At 42.5% G+C, this 25,664-nt stretch overlaps 1 protein-coding gene across 1 annotated transcript in view; it reads left to right on the top strand.

Moving 5' to 3' along the window:
- The first annotated feature begins 1,039 nt into the window (after nt 1-1,039).
- Nucleotides 1,040-25,664, top strand: part of adgra3 (adhesion G protein-coupled receptor A3) — a 200,285-nt gene continuing 175,660 nt past the window's right edge. The window contains exon 1 of the mRNA XM_038791486.1: nt 1,040-2,412. Within this exon, the coding sequence (XP_038647414.1) occupies nt 2,162-2,412 (251 nt within the window). The 5' untranslated portion in view covers nt 1,040-2,161. The remainder of the gene's footprint in view (nt 2,413-25,664) is intronic.

The following is a 25,664-nucleotide window of genomic DNA, read 5'->3' on the forward strand; positions in this document are numbered from 1 at the left end:
GCTAAGATGTTCACTGTATGTTTTAAAAAGGGTTACCTGAGTTCATAGAATAAAACTGGTTTTGCTTTAAAAAATACTTTACGATTTCTGCTGGACCACACCTGTAGAGTGGGCCATGTGTCGTCCCCCCCCCCTCCCCCCTATACCACAATCTATTAAACGCTGTGGGTCAGGTGAACTCCATGATACACTTTGGGGTTCTCTGAACATAAGGGACAAGCTGCTCTGAGAATTTCTTATAGAATTCAATCGGGAAACCATCTGGACCAGGGTTTTTGCCTGATTGCATGAATCCAATACATTTTAAGGCTACTATCCACCTCAACAGTTGGGATCAGTAGGCTGTCCCAAAAAGTCAGATATGACCAACCTTGGGAGGAGGTTCCGATATATAACAATCGTGGTAAAACTATTCAAAAGTCGCATTAACCTTAAGGGTGGAAATGAGGTTACTGCTCAAATTGTGGTGTGATCTTCAGGGGGCCACCTGCCATTTATGCTGGTTAGCCAAGGCGACTGGCCTCATCCCCATGTCTCCATGGCATGCCCAATGGAATTAGGGCTGAAAGAAAACTTCAGCACTTGGATGGCTTTGGCAGTGGGCTGATGAAGCACCAGGACACTGGACACACCAACACCTCCAGGGACTTCTCACCTGCTCCACCACCATCCAGCATGACTCTCATTCTCAATGTCACAGCCGAGGCTCTCTGTTTGATCAGCCACATGTCACCAAGCTCAACGGCATGGAGTTTTTTCAAAACACAGGCCCAATGAAGGATGAAATTACAAAGTGTAATTCTTCAAACACTGGCAAAGATCATAGAATCTAATATGTACATTTAGTCATCATTGGAAAGAAGATGGAGCCTTTCATGCCCCCAGGGCATCTCAAAGGGCTTTACAGCTAATTAAGTCGTTTTGAAGTGTGGCCGTGGTTTTAAGGATAGAACGTGGAGCATGATTCACGTTTCATTTAAACTTTTGAAACGCTGGAAGCAGGAACCCAAGTGTGTTTTGATCCAGAAATCTGCGGTTAAGAAGCGGGGACTTCTCGCTGCACCAAGTGGGAAAACAGCGCTTGACTCTGGGTAGTCCACAGCCAAAAGTGCAAGCAGGCGACAGGGAGTGAAACTTTGCCGGCATGTTGGTGTACAGGTGTGTAAAACACATTCCTGGAGTGAAGTGCTCACACTGAGTACCTGTGCCCCACTCTGCCTGGGGAGGGCTGGCGGTGCTGGGAACAGTCCAACATGGAGGCAGCAGGTCGGAAGTAGCGTCTCCACTGACGGCAACTTTTCAGGGTCGAGTTCGCTCCACAACAATAGACCGCGGGACACGAGGAACATATAAAAAAAACTCTACACACAACCTGCCCGCAAGGCCCGGGAATATAATCGAAATCTTCAACAGCGAGGAATCTCACCCTCTTCCTCCCCCCCGCCCCAATAAGGAAAAACAAATCCACGTCGATCCCTCTTTATCGCCAAATTTCCGCTGGAGCGACTGCGAAGTTTGAGGTGGCCGTTTCCAGACCTTTCCCACTTTGCAGACGGCATTTGCTTCAGGAAGAAAAAGGGGAAGATTTTGAATTGGGGCTGGAGCTGCGGGTCTGTCTCCCGGGAGGTTTGTTAGGGGAGGGGTGTCTGCAGATCAATGTGGGAAGAAGGCTGTGTATTTCTTTGTGTGTCTGCGCTTGCCAGTCGGTAGCCTCTGCTCCAGCCACTCGCAGCTCTCCGCCTGTCTGTCTGTGTGTGTCTGAGGCGGCCGGACTCCTACTCCTCCCCCCCACTCTCGGGCTCTCTCTCCTGGATGTGGCCGGTGAAGAAGCTGCTGCTCGAGTCGAGCGACACAAAGAAATGTGGACTGATTCCGGCTGGCAGCGGGCATTACGGAGAAAACAAACGCGAAGCCCGCTGAAGGACGGGGGCTCACCGACTGAATTCAAGTTTTATAAACTGTGTGTGAGAAGCTTGTGAACCCGGGCATCGTGTTTCACCCTTTCCAGTACAGCCTTTGAATGGGGAATTATTGTGCATTGCAGGCCTCTTTGGACGGGCTTTCCATTCGCTTTTAAGGGGACACGCACACAAACGGCAGGAAAGTTTGTCCCGATACTGGGATTTACGACCGTCGAAGTTTGTAACTGCACTCCCAGAAAATGAAATCCAGTATCGCCGGCGTGTGTGCGGAGCTGTCAGGGATGATTTTATTGTTGGCGGTCGGTGCTTGTGTCTCGGTTCCAAGTGGCTGTAAACGGTTGGACGAGCGTCCAAAAAACGCTGGGAAACTCTCTTCCTCCCCGGCGGCCACCCCAGTCCCTGGGACGGCAGACAAGAAAGTCGTGTGCACCAACCTGGAGCTGACTGAGGTTTTCCCACTGGATACGCTCCCCAACAGGACAGTCACTTTGTAAGTATTCAAAGAAATGGGCAGCGGGTACTTTGTAGCCTGTGCCTTTGAATTTGTGGCGAAGTTCGGTCTACTTTTTTGGGCCACTTTTAAGTATTTATCTAAAAAGTTTAAGCGCAAGATTCGGAAGCCCATATGATGGTCGAAGAACGAATGTTTATTTAGTGAAGGGACAATAACCTTGCTCTCCTCAGTGATTGTAGAGTGTTTTGCAGATGCTCTTCGCAAAATCTATATTAAACTCAGAATGATAGAACAAAGAAGGAGGCCATTCAATCCATTATACTATTGGTGGCTCTTTGTTAGTTTAATCCCACTCCTCTGCTCTTACTCATGTCATTTGATCAATCAAAATGAAGACACTAGAGATAGCCTAGAATGGCCCACTTGTAAAATTATGTAACCACATCTAACAGTTTTCTTTTACAAAAGTACTGGAATCCACATGTTTTCCTTGGCTCATAGTTATATATTCCCTGCAATCCCATATTGTTAGTTACAATTTGTAATTTAGCAGATTCTTATTAAAATATATTTTGGTGGCAGGGGGCAGTGGTGGGGAGTGCTGGTTGCACTGAAATTATCCAACTCTTATCATTGTGCAAATTAATGCACCAATTTGTAATCTAAGAAAACTGGGGCACAGTTTACAAAAATATTCACCAAAAAAGATTGTTACTTGAATAGAAAGAACCCTGCATTAAAAGGACGGTGCATATTCCAGCCAATATGCTTGTATTTTAGAACCCTTCTACAATTTTGAGTTCCTAGTACTAATTGAATTCACATTTTCATAACTCATAGTTAGAGTTGCACAATAAAAGCACCAACTTGCACAAAACTTCCATGGGAGATGTTGCCGCAGACTTTTGTTTACAGATACTGAACCATATGTTGCAACATGAATGCACCATCAGTGGACAATAATAGCATTAGTGGTGTGAAGTTTCTTGGCTTTTTACTGCTGTAGTAATACACTAGTGAAGCCTGAATTTGACGATTCCACTTTGGAGTCATATGGACCTTGACATCTAATTTTCGCTGCAAAAGTTTGACATTGGTGCAAAATAATGTTAGCTTCATACCAATGCTGTACATGCATTGTGTTTGTGTGTGCGCGCGCATGCATGTGTATAAGTTTTTACATGTGACAGTGGTTTGACTTTGAGTTTGATTTTGTTCAGCTGTACTTTAACAGCTCTATGGATTCATGTGCTTCAGGCAACAGCAATCAATGTGATGTACTAATATGGTGAGGAAAAGGCAGGGAATGTTTTTCATATATAAAAACAACACAGCAAACAGCTAGCTGGTAATTAGAAAAATCTGCATTGTAACTAAAGCAGCTGAAATAACAATTGCAACTAGGATAAACTAATGTATGACTGATGTGCCTGTTAGACATAAATTATTTGGACCATGGGAACTTTGTCTGGTTATTAAATGTCCCAATGGAATATAATGCCAATCTTGCAAATGTAATCAAAAGAAAAGTCAAGATCTAGTACAAACCATTTGGAACATCAAAGATCATGCCACCCCAGCAGCCTAAGTTTGGCATTCAGATATTAATACAAGATTTTAAAAATGCCCCAAAACACAAAATGTATTCCATCCCAAAACTTTGACTTGAAGCTGTATTCATTGTATTAATGTTTTATTGAACAGTACTTGTGTTTCTTTCTCTCTGCACTTGTTCATTGCCTGAGCTGCCTGAGAGAAAGAAAATTTCCTGCGTGCATGAAGAATATCATTAGCAGAGGTTTCATAGGGGATTAGCACCTTGTCCGAGAGAATCATGGTCCAGCAAGGTGTGTGAGGAGAAGATTGCGGATTTCATGGCTTCAAAAATGTTCTTTGGATTATTCAGATTTGAAGATGAGGTCTGAATGTTATTTTCTTAGTATTCAGTTCAGTCACTTCTTTTTAGTCGGTGAATATGCTGATGGTATGTGTACCAGCAGTTGTGGGAAGGCAAGTATTCAAATATGTTCTAGTTAGAACGCTCAGAAATCCATGTTGCTGTAGTATTGAGGTTTGGGCATTTTATTTTTCTCTAACGTGATTCTTTTGAAGGTACTTCAATTGTGGGTGCAGCATTTATTGCTGGAGTTCTTTGATTTAATAACTGTGGGGATCTGGGGTAATAATATAATATCTGTAATCTGAAAATGAGTAATGGGATGATTAGAAAGTTGGCTGTGTAAAATCAGGCATTCTGGCACTGCTGGTGCAAGATGACTAGAGTTGTGAAGTGTCAGAACTCTTCCTGATACTTAGTGAGTGCATAGTGGAGATTGTATAGATTATGTAAATTATGTATGAAATGAGGCAGAAATAAATTTGTTTGTGCATCTTGATCTGCAACTGGTGGGGAGCGGTTATCAATTGATTTCTAAATTTGGTAGCAAAAGTGCTTTAACCTCGAGAGAAAAGAAACAACTGTTTAGGATCATGCAGCTGTAAGCAAATAGAGGACCATTCTGGAATGATTGAGTAATTTTGCTGTCTGGGAGAGCATTTGGGATTAAGAGATCATGAGAAGGAGACGAGAAAGAGACCATTCAAGTATGCATGTCTTTTCTGGGTATTCTTAGAAGGACTGCCCTTTTAGAATACATTGGAATTGCATTTCCCTTAAAAGAATCTAGTTTCTTTGGGTTTGCAACATTCACTTTTTCACCAGGTTGACTAGGAAAATTATTTTATTCAATGTGTGAAATAATTGATTTTAATATTCCTAACTTGCCCTTTGAGAAATGCTAAGACAATCAGAACCCTTTGTGAATCTTAATAAATCATTTGATAAATTATCTATGTTTAAAATCTATTTTATCTGGGATCCATAGATACATAGATTGCCCCACATTTTTTCCAGTTTAGTTGGATTTAACATCTGTATAGTAGTTTAAACTCATTGGGTCTTTGGGCCAGTTCAGATGTGAGGCATTCTAAGGTTGGTTTGTGGAACAAAAACTCGCATGAGATCATAGAATTTACAGTGCATGAAAATGTTTGTTTTCAGAGAATAACAGAAAATGCGATATGGTTGACTCCTGTTCAGACAAATTTAACAGTGCCCTTCATAACAAATTTAAAGCTACGGAAAGGGTTGCCATTTGGTGAAATTATAACAGACTGTAATTAGTCAGTGGGACTTGTTCTAGTTCATTGGTGGCAAGTGGAATTTCACAGTGCTGTGGTTGTTGTTCTGAGTTATTAATGACTGTTCTGAGGATATTGTTAGCAGGTGATACACTAGTGTGGGAAAGCAAAATCTGCAGATAACAGTGCTATTGAAAGGACTTTAGACTTGAGCAGATGTGTTACTGCTGGATAAAGACTGGTTTGTAAGTGAATTTGACTTTGCATTGAAAGGCTAATTAATATAGTGTGGCAATATTGTTCAGATGAATCAAATGTTAAGATGTGTATGTATCTGTGTGCATATATTTACAAATACAAGGCAACAATTTATACCGTACAAAGCGTTGTCAGAACTATTTGAAAGTGTGATCAGTTATGCCATGATCTTATTTACAAAATGATAGAAGGATATGAGTCGAACATTTTATTCATTTGGAAACACTTGGAGATTAAAGTTAGGTACTGAAGTTGTAAAGAAGAAAAAATAACGAGGTGAGAGAAAGATTAGGCAAGCCTAACTGAAATATCATAATACCAAAGAGGATTTGGTCATAGGGCAAAGTTCTATCATGCACCTTTTTGGAGTTTCTCTCTTTCTTAAACTATAACCCTATCAAACAAAAAAAAAGAAATAATGGGGCGGCATGTGGCGCAGTTTATAGCACTGGGACTGTGACGCTGAGAACCCGGATTCGAATCCCGGCCTTGAGTCACTATCCGTGTGGAGTTTACACATTCTCCCCGTGTTTGCGTGGATTTCACCCCCACAACCCAAAGATGTGCATGTTACGTGGATTGGCTACGCTAAATTGCCCCTTAATTGGGAAAAAAAAATTGGGTACTCTAAATTAAAAAAAATAATAATTTCATTCCCTTGGAAATGGATCAGTGGAACTTGCATTTGGCTTCTTGATTTGAGGAAAGCAATACTGTATCAATTTTTGGAGCATTACAGAATGTCATTCATTAAAACCTCAAAACATAATTGTTGGAACATAACTAGCCTAAGTTCCATTCCAGTTTTGTGTTGTAAGATCAAACCAGCCAGCAACTGTGGAGTCTGCTGCCCTTTAGTATAGTTCCCACAGTACTGCATTTAGCTGCTGGGTAATGTAAGGGATAAAACCATACAAACTTACAGTGCAAAAGAAAACTATTTTCTCTGTTGTGTTTACAGTAAATTCCACAGCCTTGTATATTTCTCTGCTGAAGGTTTATCTATTTTTCAATGAAAATATGCAGTGCTCTCTCCCTATGCTCCCTGTGGTAACATTTTCTGTGCTCCAATAAAGCTTTGTAAAATATTTTCCAATGACCTTTTGTGAATTTTAAATTTGTTGACATCTCATCAATAACTCCTTGATCTGAGAATGTAGGATTTCTTTAATCCTATGAAAAACCTTTGTTTGAATCTCCTGTTAGCTCCAGAAGGCTGTATGATATTTTCTCTCATTGGAGTGTAAAATATTCACACAGTGCTCTTAATGCTTGCCTTGCCAGTCTCAACTATTCATAAACTCCAATTAGTTCAGAACACAATGTTCTCCTGTTCTATAGCCATTGTCTCCAACAATGGGGTAACATTAACATGGGAACTAATCGGTTAGCTAACAACGCAGAGAGTAGGAATAAATGAAATGAAATGAAAATCGCTTATTGTCACAAGTAGGCTTCAAATGAAGTTACTGTGAAAAGACCCTAGTCGCCACATTCCGGCGCCTGTTCGGGGAGGCTGGTATGGGAATTGAACCGTGCTGCTGGCCTGCCTTGGTAATAGGTCATTTTCAGGTTCTCAAGCATTAACTAGTGCCACAGCGATCAGTACTGTAGCCTCAACGATATGCAATCAATATCAATTACTTAAATGAAAGGACTGACTGTATGGTAACTATATTTCACAATGATGCCAAGATAATTAGGAATTTAGGTTGTCAAGAGGAGGTAAAGAGACTGCAAATGGATATAGAAAGTGACTAGCAAAGATGTGGCAGACAGAGTATAATGTGGGAAAAAATGTATTTGTGCACTTTGGCTAGAAGAATAGAAAAGCAGCACATTATTTAAATGGGGAAAGATTGCAGAACCTAATGGTACAGAGGGATCTGGGTGTCCTGGTACACGAATCACCAAAAGTTAATTTGTATGCTGGTACAGCAAGTGATTAGGAAGGCAAATGGAATGTTGGCATTTATTGCAAGGGGAATGGAATATAAAAGTAGGAAGTTTGCTGCAGCTGTACAAGGTCTTGGTGAGATCAGATCTCCAGTACTACAGTATGTACAGATTTTGTCTCCTTATTTGGAAAAAGGGTACAAACATATGAATTTGGAGTGGGCCATTCGTCCCCTCGAGCCTGCTTCACCACTCAAGAAGATCATGGCTGATCTGATTGCAACTTCAACGCAGCACATCTGCCTAACCCCAATGATCCTTGTTTTTTAAAAAATCTGTTCATTAAACATTTTCCATAATAAGCAAAACCATAGAATACAAGTAACCAAAATTACACAATAGAAGAAAGAAATTAACAAGCAAAAGCACATATTAACTTTAACCCCAAAATCCAAACAACTGATCATGACTAGTTCCTTAAAAGAAGAAATAAACGGCTGCCATCTTAGGTAGAACGTTTCTAGCGACACACTAATGGTGTACTACTTAACCGTTTCCAAATACAAAAACACATGAGATCACCCAACCAACCCCAGGCACTAGGTGGAGTGGGAGACCTCCACCCAACTCTTCTCCGGGCTATAAACGAGATGAAGGCGAGCACATCTGCCTTCACCCCTGCCTGAAACACCAGGAAGTCTGATACCCCAAATGTGGCGACCGGTGGGCATAGATCCAAGTCAACATTGCGGATTTCCAACGTGGTGTTGAAGAGGCCCAGAAGCTTACCAACTTGGAACAAGACCAAGACATGTGGTGTGATTAGGCATACCCCCCCCCCCCCCCCCCCGAGAGGGATGCTCACATTTGTCCTCCACTCCAGAGAAAAATCTATTAATTATCGCTTTAGTCAGATGTGCTCTGTGCACCTTCTTGAATTGAATCAGACCTGGCGAGCACATGAAGATGTGGAGTTGACCCTATGAAGGGCCTCACTCCATACCTTACCATCCAGAATGGGACCCAATTCGCCCTCCCATTTTGTACTCCCCTCACTCAACGGAGCTCACTCTGCTGAGAGGATATGGCCACATATGCCCGAAATAGTCCACCCATCAGACCCGGCCAAAGACCAAATCCTCTTCAACAATGATGAGTGTTGTGCCAAGGGAAAGGAGGGGAAGGCCTTGGGTGAAAAATCGTAAATCTAAAAAGACTGGAACCAGGTAGTTAGAATTGCCGGCCAACTCCTCAAAACTGCCAGGCCTCCTCTCCACAAACAGGTCTCCAAACCTTTCCCTTTCCATGACTTAAACATCGAGTCAAAACCCACTGGCAGAAAAAGGTGGTTGTTGAAGATGGGGGCTAGCGAAGACGGGGAACAGAGCTTGAAATGCTGCCGGAGCTGCTTCAAAATTTTCAGGGTTGACACCACCACTGGATTCAGGAAAATTCTTACCAGAGAGAAAGGCCATAATTATTACGCGAAGGCTAGAAACCGTGCAGGAGTTTGCTTCCATTTGTCCCCAAATGGAACCAGGATCACTGAATCACACAATACCGTCTGAATATTGGCTGCCCAATAGTAAAACAATAAATTGAGTAGAGCCAAGCCCCCTGACTGTCCATCTCTTTGGGGGGAAAAGCCCCACGGATCCTTGGAGTCTTGCCCACCCAGATAAAGGAGGACACTAATTTGTTGACTTTGACAAAAAAGGAGGGGAGTAAAATGGGGAGACATTGAAAAATAAATAAAATTCTCATCTCAGGAGAACGTTCATTTTAATAGTCTGAACCCTGCCTGTCACCTCTGTAAGTCGGACTTGGCACTATCAACCAGTTTAGTGTAATTTAATTTATGATGTGAGGCCCAATTGTGGACCCCCAGATAATGAAAGCTAGTCTTGGAAGTTCAAAAAGTTAACGTCCCAAGCTGGGTTGGGCACTCCTCCCTGGCTGGTTGACTGGAAAGCATTCACCCGAGTCCAAGTTCAATTTGTACTCCGAGAAGGAGCCAAGCTCCTAAGCAGCTTCATTATCTCGCCCATGGAAAGCATTGGGTCCATTGTTGCCTTTTTTTCCTGTCTTTTCCTGTGGCTCTGTTCCAATTATGGCAATCAGTGAGTTTGCCCTCCTTTCTTTTGATATCTATGTTCTAATGCTCAGAGTCGCCAGGTATCAAATGATACCGCCACAAGGTTCACCCAGCTAGCGATCAAAGAGCCAAACACCAGTTTGTTAGTTCAAGGTCCAGGGTACTTTATTTACACACAATTAGTCATGCAACATAAACACTTATAGTTAGCTACACCTATCGACTAAGACAAACTGTACTTAACTTCAGGCACCCAGCTTAGGTCAGAGGAACAGTGGCCGCTGTCCGATTCTGGATCTATCGAGTCTGGAGACGTAACTGCTGGCCAGCTAGGCTCATCCAAAACTTGGACTTGCTTCTGGTGGTGCTACAATTGGAGATGGACGTTGCTGGGCATCAGGACCAAAAGAGAATGAACATGTGGCGAACTCTTCTTATACTCAGGGAGTTTTCGCGCTCTTTTGGGCGGTCCTTCAGTTCGGACCTCACTAATTGGGTGATCCCTGATCACTCTGTTCGATTCTTAACCACTAAGTGGGCGGGGATCTGGATGGCTGGGCATGTCCCAAGTGGTCACTGACCCCGTTGTTTATGCTTCCCCTGAACAGGGTGTGGTGCTGAAATGTCTGGGACTGTACCGGTCGCTCGAGTACCAGTCCTTTGTTTTGGTGAAGATGGGCCATCAAATGCTAATCGGCCCATCAAAATGCTAATTGGTCGGATTTCGATACCGTCTGGACTTTTTGCTTGAAAATATACATTTCCGGCTCTGAGCCTGCCCGAGTCTTGCCTTGTCCATTTTACACGCTAGGCTTTGCGAGCTTCTCCGTCCCTAGTTGTAAGTGGCCATCCCAGATGGCTACACCATAATATAGTGAAGTAGGTCATCTGAGTACAGGGACACCCATGCTCCCCCACTCCCCTTCCCCTGCCCACCCCCTCCTTCGATTTATCCTCCTTCTCTTAAAAGAGGGCCTCCATGTTTTAGCAAGTATTTCCACTACCAAAGCAAACAGGAGTGAAGACAGTGGCCACCCCTGTCTCGTGCCCCTATCCACTGGGAAGTAGCCAGAGTTCAGAGCATTTGTACGCACATTAGCAATTGGGGTTGTTTGCAGTAGTCAAATCAGGAAATCAACTTTAAAAAATATATATTTTATTCAAGGCATTTTCAATTTATATACAAAACACAGGAAACATTCAACTTTATACACGTACCACAATACAAAAATCCTTCCATTCCCTTGAACACCCCACGTGTCCCATTTTATAATTATAACGTAAAAGAACGATAACCCATAACAACCCCACCCTCCACTGACGCCTACTGCTCCTTAAAGAAGGTGATGACAACCTCCACTTTTAGAAGAACCACTCCTTTGACCCCCTAATGGCAAATTTTAACTTTTCCAGTTGTAGAAATTCTGCCAGGTCACTCACCCACCCTGCAGCCTTGGACGGCTTCAGATCCTTCCACCCTAACAAGATCAGCCTCTGGGCTATCAGGGAGGCAAAGGCCAACACATCATCCTATCTCCCCACGTGCACTCCCAGATATTCCGACACCCCGAATATCAGCCACTCATGGGCTTGGGACGACGTTCACCCCCCAAATCTCTGACAACAGCCTCCCAAAGCTCGAGTGTTATTTGCGAGCCCCCTATGCCTTATCTGACAGCAAAATATATGGCGTTGCCATTGCATACAGAAGATGCAAAGGGGAAAGGACTTTTTCTCAAATTTTAATAGACACGAAAAGAAAGCTGCCTGCTTTTTCTCCGCTTTAAGAAAAAATCTGACACAAATGCTTTTGTCATATAATAGCTTCAACATGTACTCCGTTTGCTAATACTGTTGTTATAAATCTTGGTTGTTGCTCCTGCTTGTAGATAATCCTACCAGGAGATCTGCTGTCATGGTATGTTACATTGTCTGTCTTTGTAGGGGTAACATATTAGCAAGGATAGAAGATTTGTTGACTGACAGAAAGCAGAGTATGCATAAATGGTTCTTTTTCTGATTGGCAGGATGTGACTAATTATGTCCCGCAGGGGTCTTTGCTGGCACAATAACTTTTTACATTTATACAAATTACTTGGATGAGGGGAACAAAGGCATGCTAGCTGAGTTTGCACATGATATAAAGATATAAAGATAGGTAGGAAAGTATGTTGTGAAGAAGACGTATGGAGGCTGCGGATGGATATAGATAGGTTGAGTGAGTTGACAAAAATCTGGCGGATGGAGTACAATATGGGAAAATGTGAAGTTCAATTTGGCAGGAAGATTGAAAAACGTATCACATAGAATTTCCCTTAGTGTTGGGTGCGGTTACTGGCTTATGGGGATAGGGTGGAGGTGTGTGCTTGGGTGGGGTGCTCTTTCAAAGAGCCGGTGCAGACTCGAGTGGGCCGTATGGCCTCCTTTTGCACTGTAAATGTTATGATTCTCAATGAGATTGGCTGTAGAATTTTCAGCTGCAGAGGGATCTAGGTGTTCTCGTGCATGAGTGCAAAAAGTTATGATGCAGATATAGCAAGTAATTAAGAAGGCTAATGGAAGGCTATCCTTTGTTACGAGAGGAATGGAACATAAAAGTAAGGATGTTATGCTTCAGCCACGCAGGGCATTGGTGAGACCACATTTCAAATATTGTGTGCAGTTTTGATCTCTTTACTTGAGGAAGGATCTAGATGCGTGGAGGGGTTTCAGAAGAAGTTTATTAGATTGATACCTGGAATGAGTGGATTGCCTTATGAGGAAAGGTTGGACAGACTGGGCTTGTTTCCACTGGAGTGTAAAAACTGAGGCGTGACTTGATTGACGTACACAAACATCCTGAATGTTCTATCAGCCATGATTGAATGGCGGAGCAGACTTGATGGGCCGAGTGGCCTAATTCTGCTCCTATGTCTTATGGTTCTTGACAAGGTGGACATGGGCAGGATGTTTCTTGTGGCTGACAGAAATGAGAACTGTCTTTCTGGGGGTTATACAATGTTGGAACTTTGCTTCAGAAGGCAGTGGTTGCAGGGTCATTGAATATTTTTAAGGCAGAGATGGATAGATTCTTTACATAATCAAAGGTTATCGGGGTAGGTGGGGATGTGGAATTTGAAACGCACACAGATCTTATTGAATGGCAGAGCAGGCATGAGGGGCCAATGGCCAATTGCCAACTTAGAATCATAGAATTTACAGTGCAGAAGGAGGCCATTCAGCCCAGTGAGTCTGCACTGGCCCTTAGAAAGAGCACCCTACTTAAGCCCATGCTTCCACACTATCCCCATAACCCAGTAACCCTACCTAACATTTTGGACACTAAGGGGCAATTTAGCTTGGTCATTACACCTAACCTGCACATCTTTGGACTGTGGGAGGAAACCGGAGCACAGCCACAGGGAGAAAGTGCAAACTTCACACTGACAGTCACCTGAGGCTTGAATTGAACTTGAGTCCCTGGAGCTGAGGCAGCAGTGCTAACCACTGTGCCACCGTGCCACCCTTCTGCTCCTATTTTACATATGTGTTTAACCACCACAGCCAATGCACCCCTGAGCTTGGATTGCTGATCTTTACCAGATTGTTTTAAACTGATATTTCTACTGTTTATTGAGAGTGGTTTATTGTATTTTGCATACCTACTATTCAAGTCTCGTTGTAAATTGAGTTGTATAACAAAACAATGAAATAGTTTTAGCCTTTTGCGGTTGACTGATAAATGCTGCCATTACTCATTGTAATTTCAGTCATGTGAAATGGAGTTTATTCAGTGCGGGGCCAACATGTTAAAGTGCAAGGTACTGAATGCATGATTGCACATTGGTCTATTTATATTTCTGTAGACATGATGCTCAACATGACTATTTGGTTAGTGGTAGAATCCTGTTGTAAAATTCTAACTGCAAGTAAATCCTAATTTAGTGCATAATGGGCAATATTAGCGGGACATGGACTTTTGAGTTTCACTTCATTCCTCATTAGATTAAAAAAGCCCAAAAGTCAGAAGTAATTCACTGGCCTCTGAAATTACTATTGATGATTTCACTCTGCTTGATTCTGTGAAGTTGTGTTCTCATAATCATAATTATTTAAAATCAATTCAGTCAATTGCCATATACCTGTAGTCTGGGAAACTTCTATTTGTTGTTGTTTCATGGTGTATCTAATCAATCGGATGGTATTGTGGGCATTAGGTGCACACTGATTTGGTTATGGTGTTTTAGGGTTTCAAATAATTTTCATGTGATAATAGACCTAGATTTTCATGTGTTTTCTATTTGTAAAGGAAGGCAATCTAAGTTTGTAACAAATTTGTAATTTCTTAGAAAATAATCAAAAAAATAGTATATTCTCAAAAGAACCATTTACACCAATTATTTGTGACCAGAATTGTGGGTGTCAATGAAGTTCACATACATCATGTGGATTGATTAAATATGTTCATGATTGTTGCACTTTATTTCTCGTCTATTTAATGACCATAGCCAATAAACCCCCAAGCTTGGGATTGCTGATATTTATGAAAGAAAGAGGATTAAGCAGTTTCCATAAGGGGAAGGAAAGTAACAAATGTAGGGAATATGATTTATTTAAATAGTCCTGCATTCTGACATTAAAAATCATGAAAAATATTTTCATAAAGATTAGTATTGGAAAAAAGGTTGAATATGCCATTTGGATCAATTCATCGGGTTTCTTGCTACCAGGGTGCTCAATGATATTTGTAAGTGGAAACTTGCTCAAATTCAGCATCATCAACAGTTAAAATTTTGTGATCACAAGTAGAGTAGGAAAAGTCTTTCTTTGTCTATGAAATTTGAACGCTTGCTAAATCAGAGCTTGAGCAAGTTTCCATTTACAAATATCTTGGAAGCTGGCTAAATCATGCTTGGACTTTTAATTTCCACGTTGACGTTTTACAAAGTTAAGTCTAGACTTGATTTTCCGCATCACAAAAAGCTCTTTTATTCACTCTATTAAATACACAATAATTCAGATGTCTCTGTCTGTTTTTGATGACAATGACCTCATTTATAAAATGGCTTCCAAAACCACTCTTGGTAAGTTAGATATCCTCTTGTGGCATTTGCCCCTTTTCACACCCATCACTGTGACCTGTACTCCCTGATTAACTGGCACCTCAACACACGCCAGTCGGCAACTCCACTGGCTTCTGTTAATTTATTGAACCTGGCTAGGGAAAACACCTGCCTATGTGAAACGTTTGTTACGTTTTATTGTCTATTATTCTAATCTGAGGTCATGTGACTTGATCAAATTGTTCACACCAAGGGTGAGTAGAATCTTTGGTTGTAATTCATTTTAGTTTGCGACTGCCAGTGACTGGAACAAGGTACAACTAAATTTGAAGCTAACTAATTTTATTACCGTGGATGCCTTTCGCTGACGGGTTCAGGCTCTGACTGATACTTGTTCTTCTTTTTCACTGATAATTTGTATTTTGTTGTTTGTCGCATTTAAATTAATTGTATTGTTGTGTCATTTCTGTTGCTGCAGTGTTAACATCTTGGTCACTGTTACTGCAAATGAGAATTGGTTTTTAATTTACTTACCTGACTAAATAAACATTACATTAAAAAAATGACATGATTACTGAAAAGACCCCTGAACTGTTCTGATTGCACCTTTATTATAGCCTTATTTTAATAGTTAGAATTCCTTAATTCCTTGTATTGAACCATATTTTCTAACTAATTTCTGTTTTTCGGAGATTCATCTTTCCTTTTCACTCATTCCTGAATCTTATATATATATATATTATAGTAAATTTTAGCATGCAGACCAATGCATACTCATGTGCTTGCTGCTGTTTGCATTTCATGGGATTTCCATGCATCATCACCATGGCAACAAACAGGCTACTAAGAACAGAATTCTCAATCCACATTTACAATGCAGGTCCAGAATGAACTCCAGTAGAAAGCCTATTATAGTCTGAGATTTGTTTTTGTGTTGGGGCCTATTTGAGGTTGGAATTTGTAAGTTTATGCTGGACAACAAAAGTGATTATTGGGATAAAGAGGAAACAGAAGTGTGGAAAAACTGGACTAAAAAATACTGAACAAATGCTGAAGGCCAATGAACACCTGAAAGAAGTGAAACAATTCAAGTTTTGAGTAACTTTTTCGAAGGAACAGGAGGCATAGTATGTATTTTTAATTTAAAAGAAGATGCTTGTGTATGTATAATATTTTACATAATATATATAAAAATAAATTATTATTGAGCAAACATCAACACTGTTAAGAAAGTTATTCTGTCCGATGCCCACTACTTATCTCGGAATGTGCATCACCAAATCTTAGAGCATGTGGAGGGAAGAAACATTGCATATTGTTTCACCAGGTTAAGGCTAAACAGTTTATTTCCCAGATATCTGTTAGCTTTAGGTTTTTGTGCCCAAACATCTATCTGCATAGTTGGGCTAACTTAGCGACAAGATTGTTTTCATTATTGCTTTTCCTTGTGAAAAGTATATTCTATCAGGTTGAAATAATTACGGAATTTGAAAGGGTTGCAAACTACTTTCTGCTTTGTAATAGTATTTTTTCCTGTTTGGAAAACCGTCTGGAAAAGTGATATCCAGAATTATAATTCTTGCTCAGCCTTTCTTGGGTGTACATTTGGGCCTTTAACACTGTTTATACAGCTGTTTGCTATTTTAGCTCACAATGTATCACAGTTCTAGTCAAGATTGTTTCCTGCTTGGATTTAAACATGTGTGTCAATCTGTCACGGTGAAGTCTCTTTATTTTTAGTGAATTATTCAACCATTAATCAATGCCTGAATAGTTTGAAAAGCCAGGTATATCCGTTCCATCTATGAGCCATAAAGCTGAAAAATTGAAACTCTGCTGCGAATAAAATGCTGCAGTTATTAGACACTAATGTAATATCAATTTAAGATGGCAGAAAACTGATTAGAAATTGTTTCTTCTAATGATTTATAATGCCGTGATAAGGTATGCAGAACTTTTTGTAATTGATTTTCCATCACTGGTGTAGCATTTGACATCCATTTCGGAAACCTTGCAACTGTAATATCAGTGCAACGTGGTTTCAGTTCACATCATTGCTGCATTTGTAGCCTGAATCTGGAGTTGGGGCCCCAACCGGACACTGGAGCTCAAGAAGTGAGACTCCCTGGAGGAGATGGTTGCATTTTGTTACTCTTTAGAGATGGTCAAGAGTTCTGATACTCCTTTTACGCTCTTAAATTTAACAGTGTAGAACTCAATCACTTTGCACTGATGTTATCTTTATAATCTGTGGACTGTAAATACCCCAAACTGAATTGCATTTAAAGTATAGCAAGTGATACCTACTCTTCATTTTGGCTTAAATATGTTTATACATATGCACAGCATAGAATTTCCTATTCTTTTTGTTTCACATATTGTGCACTCAATTATTAAGAGTTTTAGATTTGTGTGTTGTAAAACAAATGACACTTTCTTTAAAGAGTTCTGTAAAATAGGGAAAATAACATAAAAAGAATAATCATGGTAGCTTTTATTAAGATATAAAACATACAAATAAATGTCCCATACTACTATTCACACTAATTTCAGGTCTAATGCATGTTTCTGATGTTGAGTTGCTAATTTGGAATGTTAGCATGGTACAACTCTAAAAGAGCAAATCCAGGCAAGTGAAGTGCATGGTAATTGTAAACTTTAAAAATAATTTCCTGGAATGTGTGCAGTGCTGACTGAGCCCACCATTATTGCTTTTGAGGAGATCATGGTGAGCTGTCTTCTGGACCGCTGCAATCGTACTTCCACATTGTTGTTGGGTAGCAAGTTCAAGGATTTTGACCCAGCAATGATGAAGGAAGGGCAATTATTTGCAAGCCAGGATGGGTGTATGACTCAAGGTGGTGGTGGTGGTTTCGCCCATGCCTGCTGCTGTGGTCCTTCTAAGTGGTGGAGGCTGTGCATTTGTTACGTGCTGTCCCACTTTAGTGAGTTGTTGCAGTTCATCATGTAGCTGTTCTATGGCCAACATAATGAGAACATTTCAGACCGAGAAAACCCAATGCGTGTTTATTAAACAAGGGAGAATGATATTTACTTTGTGAATGCATCCCGCTAAGTAACTCTATTTATATGTTACATTGTATCTATTTGGTGGATAAATGTATCCAAATGTATCAAATATATGTCTAATTAGCATAAGACCCAAGACAACGGAGCAGAAGTAGACCATAGAATAGAGAACATAGAACAGTACAGCACAGTATAGGCCCTTCGGCCCACAATGTTGTGCCGACCATTTATCCTACTCTAAAGATCAACCTAACCGATTCCCTTCAATTTACTGCTGTCCATGTGCCTGTCTAAGAGTTGCTTAAATGTCCCTAATGACTCTTGACTTCACCACCTCTGCTGGCAGTGCATTCCACACACCCACTACTCTCTGTGTAAAGAACCTACCTCTGACATCTCCTCTATACCTTCCTACAATCACCATTTAGCGCATCAAGTTTGCTCCACCATTCAGTGAGATCATGACTGAAAACCATAGTTGGCTTGCCCATCTTGGTGAAGAAGGATTTGGGGTTAAAGATCGGAGGCAGCTGAAAATGAGGATGAACCTCGGCAGCACGCTTATTTTTGTTTTCATCTGCACTCTTCCCTCCAAGGAAAACCTGAGAGAGTTTCACCTCCGCAGGTCCCTTAACACCACCTCCACTAGGTTGGACAGGCTCTACTTGTGGAGCAGTGCCCAGATATGGGCTATCTGAATTTGGTTTGGGCCACTTTTTAATGACCGCATTCCCATCTCTTATTTCCCCCCCCATGGGAGTCAACCGGGACGATTTCACTCTCTTACTAAGCTTTAGTTTGTATCTTGAGAAAGCTCCGAACTCCATCAAGATTTCCATTATCTTTCCCATACTGGCTAGGGGAGCTTGTGACGTAGAGCAGCAATTCATCCACATAGACTGAAACTCTGTGCTCCCTGTCTCCCCTCTGACTGCCTTGCCTCCCCTCTAAGATCTGATCTAAGAGCGATGACCAATGGCTCAATTGCCAGAGTGAAAAGTAGTGGGGACACCGAGTATTCTTGCCTCGTGCATCTGTGCTGCCAGAAATAGTCAAAGCTGGTGGTGTTCATCCATACGCTCACCATGGGAGTGCTGTACAGCAGTTTCACCCATGAGGTGAACACTGGCCAAAAAACAACCATTCCAGTACCTCCATGAGGTACTTCCATTCTACTCAGTTGAAGGCCTTCTCTGCATCCAGGGAGATGATCACTTCTGGTGTCTCCTCCCCGGGTGGGGTCATGACTACGTTCAGTAGACATCTGACGCTCACCGGCAGCTGCCTGCCCTTGACAAACCTGATCTTCCGCAATTATTTCTGGCCTCGCTAGAGGTTTTGCCAGTATTTTGCCGTTGGTGTTCAGGAGTGAGATGGGTCTGTATGACCCACCGTCCGTTGGGTCTTTGTCTTTCTTTGGGATCAATGAGATAGAGTGCTTCCAGTCCCTGTCTCATTTCCTTCCCTACAGCCGGGATGCCCAGTCCTTCCAGGAGCTGCTTCATGTTTGAGTTCCTCTCTGCAAACATAGCCCCAGGAGAAGGTCGCGAAGGCTCAATTGATTTCCTCTGGAGCGGTGACCATCCTACTGTTCCTGTCTCTTATCTGCGCTATCTCTTGTGGCCACCCGTTTCCTCAGCTGGTCTGTCAGTAAGCAGCTGGCTTTGTCCCTGTGCTCAAAAGGTCCCCTGTGCCTAGTGGATCTGGTCCACTGCTTTCCCAGTGGAGAGCTGGTCAAATTCCAGCTATAGTTTTTCCCTCTCTGCCAGCAGCTCTACCGTTGAGGCCGTGGAGTACACCCGATCCACGTTGAATATGGAGTTGGCCAGCTGCCGTTCGCCTGCCCTATCCTTCCTGTCCCTGAGTGCCCTTTGTGCTATTATTTCCTGCCAGATCACTGCCTTCAGAGCTTCCCAGAATGTGGTGGGGGAAAATGCTGGTTGCAGGTTACATACCTGTTGATGGCTTGTCATTCTTTTACAGAAGGTCTTGTCGGTGAGGAAGACTGTGTCCAGCCTCCATATGGTGGTGGGGGGTGGGCGTGGCGCTAAGTCCAGGTCGCCTCCACAACCTCACATCCGCGTAGTGTGATGCGTGGTCTGAGATTACTATTGTGGAGTATTCCGCCCCTACTACCCCTATTTTGCCACTATAAAAAAGTCTCTATGGGAGTAGGCTTTGTGGACATGGGAGAAGGAAAACTCCTTCTCCCTCGGATAGTTGAACCTCCACAGGTCCACCACTCCAATCTGCTCCACGAAGGTGATTAGTGCCCTCGCCATTTCTTTTGGAAATCTTTTTTTCAACCATGGGGAATTTAGCATTGCCGATCTACCTACCCTACACATCTTTGGGTTGTGCTGGTGAGACCCACGCAGACACTGGGAGAATGTGCAAATCTGCATATGGGCAGTGACCCGGGTCTGGGAACAAACCTGGGTCCTCAGCACCATGAAGCTGCAGTGCTAACCACTGCGCCACTCTGCCTCCTCTAGTTCCCTCGCCAATAATAATTTGACCCCCAATCTGGGGATAGACCTATCTGCCTTCGGGTCCTGTACGGAGTTAAAGTCTCCTCCCAAGATCAGTTGATGGGAATTGAGGTCGGGGATCTCTGCCATGGTCATTTTACAGAACTCTGCATCGTCCCAGTTAGAGTCATAAATGTTAACTAATACCACCGGAGCTCTTTCTAGGACCCTGCTAACCATGATGTACCGTCTCCCTGGGTCAGTCACTGTGTTTGTCGCTGTAAACGCTATCCTTTTGTTAAATAGAATGTCCACACCCCTTCGGCCTTGTGTCGAAGCATGACTGGTATACGTTCCCACCCAGTCTTTCCTTACCCTCAGTTGGTCCTTCTCTCTTCAGTGGGTTTCTGAAAAACTATGCCGGCCCTCAGGCTTTTTAGATGGGTGAAGGCTCTAGAACATTTCCTTGGTCCATTCAGTCCCCTCAAGTTCCAGGTGATTATCCTGATGGGGGTTTCTGTCCCTCTCCTTCTGTGGGATCAGCCATACTTGCTTTGTGGACATGTCCCTGCATGCCTTGGCTTGCCTTTGTTCTTGGGGTGTCCAAGATGGCTACCGCCACCTTTCTTTTTCCAACTGTCTCACGTGTGTGATCAGTCGTCTACACTTTCCCCTCGCCTTGTCTGCCCACCCCCCTCTTCCTTCTGCTATCCCTAGTGTCCTACTACCCCCCTGGCCAGGTGCTCCCTCCCTCTCTGTACACCAGCTTGTCTGGTAGTGTGGTGGTTCCCTCCTGGAAAATGGAGCGTTTTGGTCCTGGTCCGTATGGGTCTGGCCCCTTGCCCTAGGTGGACCGTCAGACCCCAAGTATAGTTAGCCCTTCCCGCTCTAGTTTGTGTAAGTCTGTACTTTGTGTCTTTCCACATTATTTCCTCCCAAGTCATTTCTTCTGCATAAACTTCTTCACTTCCTCCGGTGTATTAAAGTAATGTTCCCTGGCATTGTGCGTGACCCAGAGACTCGCTGGGTATAACCTGCCGAATCGCACCTTGTTTTTGAAGAGTGCAGTTTTGGCCTAGCGCTTGTCCAGGTCGGCTCCAATGTCTTGGTAAATGTGAATGGTGTGTCCTTCCCTGTGACATGACTGCATGTTCCTTGTCCACCTCGAGACCTGTTCCTTATCTTGGTATTTGTGGAACTTTGCGATTATTACCCGCGTGGTTCCCCTGTCACTGCATTTTGGTGGAGTGGCATGTGGGGCCCAGTCTTTTTCGGGGGTTGGTTGAAGCCCTCTTCCCAAACCAGCTTTAACATAGAACATAACATAGAACAAACAGTGCAGAAGGAGGCCATTCGGCCCATCGCATCTACACGGACCCATTTAAGCCCTCACTTCTACCCTATCCTCATAACCCAATAACCTCCTAACCTTTTATGGTCACTACGGGCAATTTATCATGCCCAATCCACCTAACCTACATGCCTTTGGACTGTGGGAGGAAACCGGAGCACCTGGAGGAAACCCACGCAGACACGGGGAGAAAGTGCAAACTCCGCACAGACACTGACCCAGCGGGGAATCGAACCTGGGACCCTGGCACTGTGAAGCCACAGTGCTATCCACTTGTGCTGCCCAGAGCGTTTCCGAACGTTCTCAAGATACATTCTGTTGGGTTCCGACCCTCTGTAGCCCAGTAATCTGAAGATTCTGTTGTCGGGACCTGTTCTCTTGGTCATCCATCTTCCCACTTAGCACCTTCTGGGTCGTCACAGACATTGTCGCCTCGAGCAAAGTAATCCACTCTTTCTGGTCGGTGGCCACTTTCTACAGGTCTCGAACTGTCGCTTTTTGGTCCTCCAGTCTGTGCTCCACTCTGTCCATCGCTCCCTTTATGGGAACCCGCATGGCCTCTATTGCCAACTTCATTGCTGCCATGAGATGCTCTTTTGCCACCCTTCTGTGCCTTTGGAGCTCTGGGGAGATAAACTCCATCGGTTTATCCGTCGATGACTGAGTCGAACATTAGCGACTCTGCTGGGTCAGTCATGTTCAGGTCTGCGTCGCCAGGCGGGTCTCCCTGTTCTAGGGTTGCGGTCTTTCCCTCTGCTTTTATTACCCTAGAGGCCTGGCTGCTGGTTCGCCTCATCTTTATCGGGCGAGTTATAGCTGGGGGTTTGGTTGGTTCATTTTTACAAGTTTTTGGTGCCCGTTCAACAGGTTAAAAAGATCCAACGGAAAGTTTCCAGGAGCGAGCCACCTTTTGTGTGACCATTAAGCTCATGGCCGCCATCGGATGTCCCAAGTTATTGAGGTATATTCAAAATAATTGTGTCCCCAGTGCTGATCCCTGTGGCACTCCACTAGTTACAAGTTGTCATCCTGAAAATGCCCCTCTTATCCCAACTCTCTGTCTTCTGTCAGTTTGCCAATCCTCTACCTATGCATATTTAATAGAAAGGCATTTCAAATTCAGAACAGAAGATCAAACTAAGTATGGAACTGAATCAGATAAGGAGATGTTGGATGAAAGAAAGCTTGGCTGAAAATCTTAATTTCAAGGAATGCATTCCAGGAGTACAGAAAAGGTAGTAAGATGGAGAGGTCTAGGGAGGGAATTCCAGAACTTGGACCAAGAGGGCTGAAGTGAATGGAGGGAGAAAGGAGATTGCGTATGTACAATAAGCCACAAGTGGTGTTCTCTGTGGATAGCAGGGCTAGAGGTGGTTACAGAAAAAAAGAGCGATAAGGATTTGAACACCAGGGCAGAATTTTCCAGACCTGCCCGGCATTGGGACTGCCCTGTCCTGTTGAAGGCAGTGCACTTTTGGCTGGCCCACCACATCCCCCTTGGCGAAAATCCTAGCCAAGGATAAGAATTTTTAAATTGAGATATTGCTGACTGAGCCAGTGTAGATCAGCAACCAAGGCATGATGGTTGAATGTGACTTAGTGCAAATCAGAAAACTGGCAACCGCATGTTAGATGACCTCCAGTTTCTGGAGGGCGAACAGCATTGGAATAATCAAGTCTGGAGATAGAAAATGTATGTTCTACTTACACTTAACAGCGAGTTGAACCCGAGGTGGACACGGGTGAAATTACGAAGGTGTGGTCTTAGTGATGGGAAGGGTATGGACCCCAGATTTCAGTTTAAAGCTCAGAATAATTTCAAGTGACTGAAATTGAGATATGGCAGTGCTATGCAGATTAAGGCCTTGTGGATTTGAGCTAAGTCCTCAATTTTGCTAAAACATAGTGGTGCGGAATGAAAACTGATGTTGATCATGGGCTACATTAATTGTTTAAAAAAAAAATTGTCTATTCTTGATGCTGAGGGTGGTTGTCTGCTGAGAGCTTTCTGTTGCTTTGGATGAAAGGATGTAGGGGCAACATAGTAAATGTTCAATTATAGACTAGAAATAATATTGTAAAATGTTCAGTTATTGGAGCTCATTGTTTATGACTATAGCTTTTAACTGAGAAAACTTTGCATGTGTACTTTAAGCATAAATTACACTGTTCTCAATTTACCCAAATGACAGTAATAGAGCTTTTCATTTAATTAGTATCTTGCACATATAATTCTGTTGTGACAGTACCGAAGGGGAGGCATTTCATTCTATTTTGGTTCTAAATGCACATAATGTAGGTAAGTGGATCTGTGGAAAGCACTTGGCTTAAGTTTCTTTTCAAAATTCTGGCAAGGTTAGGTGATTGTGTTTGAGGAATATGTTAAGGGCACCCCATGTTTTGATAAACTGAAGCAATTGATAATTTTAATCAGTAGAGAACTGTTGGGGGATTATATTTTGGGTCAGAAAAATTCTACTTCACTTTGGTGGAGTATGCTCGAGTATAATGTTTGCTCTGTTTGAAATACATGCGTCTGTGAAAAGAACTCAAAATGTTCCTCATGATTTGCAATTGCTCATTGATAACAAAACAGGGCTGCCTTGGAAATTCCTTCAGTTAAATGAGTAGCTACGTAATTGGTGGCAGAAGAAAGCCCGTACAGCACTGAATAAGTGAGTTGGCGATACGGTTTAATGCTTTGATAAGTTTTAAGGCCTTTTTGAAATTTATTTTCCTCTGCATAACTTTAAGTGGTTATTATGTTCAAATTAGTACAGAGAATAAGTTGGCGTTTCATCGGATCATGGGAGCTGGAGAAGGCCATTCAGCCCATTCAACCTGTTCCATAGTTCAATGAGGCTGATGTGTGCTTTCGAACTTTGTCCCATATTCCAAAAGTCTTATCAATCTCCATTCATATTCTCAATTGGTCTAGCATCAATTACCATTTGCAGGAAAGCGATTCCAAACCTCTACCCTTTGTGTGGAGAAATAGTTTTGAAGGTATAGCCTAATATTTAGACTGCTCCCTAGAGCCTTACCAGCAAAGCAATATGGAGGAAAGTCCATGGAGTGTTCAAAGTATTCTTCCACTTTCCATTCAAAGAAAAAATTCGAACTCTGTGCAGACCTGCCATCTTGGGGGATGGGGATCAAATGATTGACCTGAGAGATTCCTTCAATGGGAACTATTCAATTTGTTAATAATGGCTACAAGACTGGACTGGCCTCTGAGCTGATTCTGACTCCTTGAATTTGGGAAAATATAAGTTTGTAGTATATTTTTTGTTCCAGTGGAGTAATGAACGAATGCAGTGAATAATAAAGTACCAATCCATATGTATATCAGAACATTTTCAGCTTTGTTTCATGTACTGTTAACTGATCTCCACTGGGTGGTGATGATGAAAGGTGCTGTTTATTGGCCCTGCAAAGAAAAAGCCAGTGGTTTTGCTAATGATTGCTATGACTCTGGGTGAAATCAGGTTTTTGGTATGCTTTAATAGTCTGCAACATTCAGTTTTGACTTGTCCATCAAGAGTAGCTATCTGATTCGGGGCTGCTTTAAAACAATACTGCAGGATGAATCAGTGAAAAGGTGTGTAAGGTGAAAAATAATAAATTAACTGGAAGCACATAGGAATGGAGTGGGAAAGAAGTGCTTGCCCTATGCCTTATCTGACAGCAAAATATATGGCGTTGCCATTGCATGCAAAAGATGCAAAGGAGACTTTTTCCCAAAGTTTAATAGACACAAAAAAAAGCTGCCTGTTTTTTCTCCGCTTTAAGAAAAAACCTGACACAAATGCTTTTGTCATATAATAGCTTCAACTTGTACTCCGTTTGCTAATACTTGTTGTTATAAATCTTGGGTGTTGCTGCTGCTTGTAGATAATCCTACCAGGAGATCTGCTGTCATGGTATGTTACATTGTCTGTCTTTGTTTTTTTTTATTCGTTCATGGGATTTGGACATAGCTGGCTGCCAGCATTTATTACCGA

This window comes from Scyliorhinus canicula, chromosome 3 (assembly GCF_902713615.1).
Source record: "Scyliorhinus canicula chromosome 3, sScyCan1.1, whole genome shotgun sequence".
In the NCBI taxonomy this organism is placed as follows: domain Eukaryota; kingdom Metazoa; phylum Chordata; class Chondrichthyes; order Carcharhiniformes; family Scyliorhinidae; genus Scyliorhinus; species Scyliorhinus canicula.